General features: G+C 34.6%; 1 protein-coding gene across 1 annotated transcript in view; it reads left to right on the forward strand.

Moving 5' to 3' along the window:
* Positions 1-4132, forward strand: part of LOC113072499 (ephrin type-A receptor 7-like) — a gene marked incomplete at its 3' end in the record, with an annotated part of 46202 nt that extends 42070 nt beyond the window's left edge. Inside the window, exons 6-10 of the mRNA XM_026245496.1 lie at positions 1055-1168; positions 1637-1822; positions 3310-3371; positions 3554-3763; positions 3983-4132. Coding sequence (XP_026101281.1) covers positions 1055-1168; positions 1637-1822; positions 3310-3371; positions 3554-3763; positions 3983-4132 — 722 coding nt within the window. The remainder of the gene's footprint in view (positions 1-1054; positions 1169-1636; positions 1823-3309; positions 3372-3553; positions 3764-3982) is intronic.
* Between the last annotated feature and the right edge of the window lie 1868 nt (positions 4133-6000).

Consider the following 6000-nt stretch of genomic DNA (forward strand, 5'->3'; position numbering starts at 1 on the left):
ATTAAATTGAGCTTAAGTTGACAGGTAGCAATGTAATTATAGGACTTGATTAGATAGTAAAACTGGGTGAAAACATTACTTGGGCCTAAAGTGTTGTTTTTAGATAAACGAAAGTTTAATATTGCTTGTAATACTTTAAAATATATTCATATAATTAGTGTTTTATTAATAATTGTATTAAAATAATTATTGCCATTGTTAATTTATTAACAATCAAAATGATATTTACTAATAATTATTAATACAATTAATTAATTGAATATTATTATGAATAATTAATTAATGTTATTATTTGATGAATTCATTAATATGTTAATAATAATGAATAATGTTAATAATAATACTATTATAATTGCTGACTGTTTTTGTTTTTAAATATATTTCATAAGTGTTAATATTTGTTTTAATAATAATAATAGTTTTACAATAAATAATTAATTAATGAGTGTTATTAGAATAATTCATAAATAATTTGTAAATAGTGCTATGTTGTATATAATTTATTATTTTACTATTAACAATAATAATAGTTTTTACAATTAATAATTAATTAAATCAATGGGTTTATTAATTTTTATTATTTTTATTAGTTATATATTAATGCTAAGAAGCCGAAAAAGACAAAGAAGAATAGTTTCATGTTTGTTTTTGTAATTACTGCTAGATTCATGTTCCCATGCAGTGAAATTTTCTTTCTCTACATTCAAACTAATAGTTCAGTCTTCTGAAACCCATTATCCAATGAGTGACAGGTACGAATGCTGCTGCCATGCTGTACAGCTAATACCCTTTCGGCTCCATTGTGAGAAGGTTAACAAGAAAATGTAATAGCGCTTTCATGAAATATGTGGGGAAAATAAAAGCATAGGTTTTATTATTTGATGAAAGAGACCTTTTGACATGCTATCTTCCATCACAGTGTACTGTTTAGCCCACAGCCTCACGCCTCTACCCTCCAGTAATCGCAAATGTCCATCACGGGCTCTGTGTGTGTGCGGCATGCATATTTAATCGTAACAGTAATCCTCTTACCCTTCTACAGTTAAATTTCCAGGCACCAAAACCTACATTGACCCTGAAACCTACGAGGACCCGAACAGGGCTGTCCATCAGTTCGCAAAGGAGCTGGATGCCTCTTGCATTAAGATTGAGAGGGTTATCGGCGCAGGTGAGCTCTTCTGTTGCTCCTGTCTCCCTTGTCTTTTCCTCTGCCTCGCTTAAGTCACACACCTCTCTCATTTATCAAAATGACAACCAAATATTTATAATCCCGATAGCAGCCTGTGCATCTCTCTGGCCCCTTGTTATTGATAGCGCTGCTGTAGGATTGGTTTATAATTAATATGTCTGCTCTTAAGGCCAGGATGCACATAAATGCATCGCCATTGATGAATTGCTGCCGCATTGCTTTTAGTTACAAACTGTATTAAGTGTGTTAGCTTGTCCTCTATATAGCATATCCAATTATCTGCTCTCTTGGTTGCACTCCCCTGTGTACTGATGCATAGCATCATACAATGGCGAATCCTGCTGCTGGTGTGACTGACATGTATTAAGCAGCACAGGTACAGGCAACGGTGTCAAACGTGGCCCGGATCTCTGGAACTCAGCTTGCGGGTGGTTGTGTGTTTCACAGGAGAGTTTGGAGAGGTGTGCAGTGGACGACTGAAACTGCCGGGAAAGAGGGACGTGTCGGTTGCCATAAAAACACTGAAAGTAGGCTACACTGAAAAACAAAGGCGGGACTTCCTGTGTGAGGCCAGCATAATGGGCCAGTTTGATCACCCCAATGTGGTCCATCTGGAGGGTGTCGTCACCAGAGGTGGGCAGCTCTGAATACTAGACTAGCTTATCCAACAAGACTTCCTTCTCTTGAAAAAAGGTGTACTTAATTGTACTGAATGTGCACTTTTAGTGTACTTCGAATCTTAAAAGTATATTTGGTTACACTTTATTTTAAGGTGTTCTTGCTACAGTGTAATTATACATTGAAGTACTGAGTAATATTAATTACCTACATGTACTTCAGGTCTTTGCATACAGTCTGAAATTCGAATCCGAAATTTTTGCACGTTAAACAATAATCACAACCTCATGTCAGTAAATGATTTTCCATGTTTAGACACCCAGAGCAAACATTTTGATAGGAAAGGATGATGAATACAAAAAAAAAGAAAAGAAAAAAAAATGAAATAACGCATATGAAAATTTCAGACTCAGTGTGCATGGACCTTTACTGTATGGTTAGGGTTAGGGTTAGGGTTAGGGTTTGGTTTAGGGTTACGTACATGTAACGTAATAAGGACATCTTAAAATAAAGTGTTAAAATAGCAGATAATATAATATCAATGAAAAAAGAAAACACTTAAATTGTGTTATTTATTACTCAATGTCATGTTGTTCCAGACACATAAGACTTTTGTTCATCTTCAAAAAAATGTTAGATATTTTTGATACAATCCAAGATCTTTCTGACAGCATTTATATACAACAATGGAATTGACACATTCAAGGCCACAAAAAGTACTTTTCTTGGTTATAATTTGCACTTTGGTGTTATTTGATATTAAAGTAAATATACTAAACTTCATCTTAATAACAAATGATTAATCACAAATATAATTAAATACATTACATACAAGTTTTAATATCAGTTACATTAAGTATATTTTAGTTTACCATAAATGCTTGTCAAAACATTAAACCATTTTAAAGACAATAGTATATTTCCTTACATTTGAAGTGATTCATTGTCAGCAGTACTGTATATGCTAAAGTGTATTCCTTTGTCAAAAAGGTTGTCAAGAAATTTAGGCCTGGATGCAAAATTGAATATCGAAACGCATCGAAAATGGCAAGGCCAGTGGTATTCCAATAAATGACATCATCTAAATCTGTTAGTCTGACTTTGCAAAAACCAGACTGGTGCGATTTCAGTCAGACTAAAGTGTTTACATGACATTTAAACAAGACGAATCATAATTTTAGTCTGACTGAAATTGAACTTTTAAAGCGTACAATTAATCTTCTAAAATTGAGAGAGAGTTATGACTTACCATAAGTTCAGTTGTAAAGTCATATTTTTATGGTTTGATCTTGTAATTTGGATAATATTGTTTGTGGCTGAGGGTCATTTATTATTATTTTTGGAGAGTGTACCCTCCAAAAGGGTTTATGAAAAGCCTGGCTGACAGACTAAAGTGAATCTAGTGTTTTAGAATTGTCTGCGAATTGTTTCTCATTACTGCTTTTGTACAGTGTGTGTTGGCCGCACTTCACTTTAATGGAGTCTTTTCTTTGCTCTTTCAGGAAAACCAGTCATGATAGTAATTGAATACATGGAAAATGGCTCATTAGATGCATTCCTCAGGGTACGTATAAACCACCCTAGACAATTTGGTCAGTGAATACAATATCTTTTCTGTTCTGTTCATTACACCCACTGCGATTTACCATTTCACTGCTCATTCTCGGGCCCACATGGTGGATGGAGCATGTGTCTGTTGTGCGCTGGTGATGGATAGACAACGTTTCTCTGTTTGTGCTCGCACAGAAGCATGATGGGCAGTTCACTGTGATTCAGCTGGTGGGAATGCTGCGCGGCATCGCAGCCGGCATGAGATACCTCTCAGACATGGGCTACGTCCATCGCGATCTGGCGGCGCGAAACATCCTTGTCAACAGCAATCTCGTATGTAAAGTGTCCGACTTCGGCCTGTCTAGAGTGATTGACGATGATCCCGAAGCTGTCTACACAACAACGGTGAGTCAATTAAGCCGCTGTCTCATCCTACCTGCCTTGGAAGCCCACGGCGCTCTCAGAATAAACAAATCAATCCGTGCATCAGATAGGAGTTCAAATATAGATACTGTCTGTGCTGCATTGTGATGCTAGAATGTTACTGAACATCAATACAGTGCGTTTTAACTCTTCTGTGGTTGATGCTGAGTTCACTGAATGCGACTTTTATTCACTAAACAGGGTGGAAAGATCCCAGTTCGGTGGACAGCAATGGAAGCCATCCAGTATCGTAAATTCACATCAGCTAGTGATGTATGGAGCTACGGGATTGTCATGTGGGAGGTCATGTCCTACGGAGAACGACCTTACTGGGACATGTCCAATCAGGATGTAAGTTAATGTTTTTGTACAGATGAATGTTTTGTACATTCAAATCAAATAGTTTCTGAATATAATATAATATAATATAATATAATATAATATAATATAATATAATATAATATAATATAATATAATATAATATAATATAATATAATATATGTAACTATGTTCAAAATATATGCTATATGTGTGTGTATTTATATATACATAATAAATATACAAAATACATACATTTTATGTTAACAAAAACCTTTATTTTGGATGAGATTAATCGAGATTAATCGCAGTTCAAATGTTTCATTTCCTACATTCATTCATATTTTTTTTTTAAATGCAGCCATTATAAATACTTGATCACTTTCAAACATTTCTCATGCGGTTTAAATGAAAAAGTCAGAAACTACAATTATTTCAACTTCATCAAGGCACTTTTAGAAGAAAAGATTTCTCTTGTTCATTCAGCTTGCTTGTAAAACCACAGCTTGCACCAAAAGGTTTATTTTTACTCTGTGAACATAATCTGTAGGTGTTCAAGTATTAGGACAGTTAAGCACATCTGACACTTTGAATTTCCTAGCTGGATATCAACACAGGTGTCAGGAGTGACCTTGTTTTAATGATACATTTTGAGCATTAATAGGTTTAAAAGATCTGCGGAAACGAATGGAGTTGTTTTGCTTGTAGAATTAATTTTTGTATTCTGCTACACTTTCAACCTTTTTAATGAGAAATGATAATGCGAGCCAAATTCGTCATTAGCAGAGTTCAATCAATTCAAAGATATCTGCTTAGCCGTGCAAAACCTTCTGAATGATCTGTGGGCCAAGCTTTTGTATCAAAGAAATTTGGGACAGCAAAGTGCCGTTCATCATTCTGATCACATGCGTGCAGGATTTGGGATTGAAATTCAGATATGGTCACGGCTAGCGATATGTATGAGGGGAAGTGTTGTTAATCTGCTGCTGTATGTGAGCACTTGTCTTGTGTACGCAGATTCTTTATCAAAATTACACAAGTTTAAAGATCCTCAGAGAAAGTAAACAGCCCTTATGACTGAGACTAATGGATGACATGTAATTCTCTGCTCACTAGTGAACGTTAGCTCTCAGTGGTAGCGAATAACTATTATCAGTCTTTAATGTTATTATTTTTTGCGTTCTAACATTTGCCTCAGTGGTGTCTTGATACTTGTCAGGGCTCAACGTCAGATGTTTTTATACCCTTTTGAGGAGGAGGCCAACAACTCCTTGAGGGCTGCTAAAAAAAGAAGGAAATATTTACATTTCTTCAACTCTTTCTGTTTTGACACTTTTCTTTCCGTAGCTCAAGCCTTGTTTGGAGAGACAAGACAAGAATAGCAGATGAGGATTTGGAAAAAAACAAAACAAAAAAAAGTCAGCTTCTACTATTCTTCTGGAGTAGACGAAGGAAAAAACATAAATCTGGACAAGCCTTCTTCTCTGTTTAGTATAGTCAAGTAATTCTATCATTTTAGCTGCTAGTTGTGACTCAACATTTCTGAAGTCTTTTTGGCTCATCACAGCTGTATTTATTTGATTAAAATATGGTCAAAACAATAATATTGTGAATATTTTGAATTTAATTTTCAGCAGTCATTACCAGTCAGGTGATCCTTCAGAAATCATTCTGATATGCTAATTTGTTGCTCAATATATAATATATATATATTTTTTTTTTTATAAATATTGCAAATGACTGTGCTACCTAATATTTTGGGGAAACCATGATACACCCTCTCCCATGATTCTTTGAGTATAAAATAAAAGATCTTGCTTAAAACAGTTAGCATTTTACTGTCATTTTTGATCATTTTAATGCATCCTTACTGAAAAAAAACGTATACATTTCTTTAAAAA

This window comes from Carassius auratus, unplaced genomic scaffold (genome assembly GCF_003368295.1).
Source record: "Carassius auratus strain Wakin unplaced genomic scaffold, ASM336829v1 scaf_tig00009229, whole genome shotgun sequence".
NCBI lineage: Eukaryota > Metazoa > Chordata > Actinopteri > Cypriniformes > Cyprinidae > Carassius > Carassius auratus.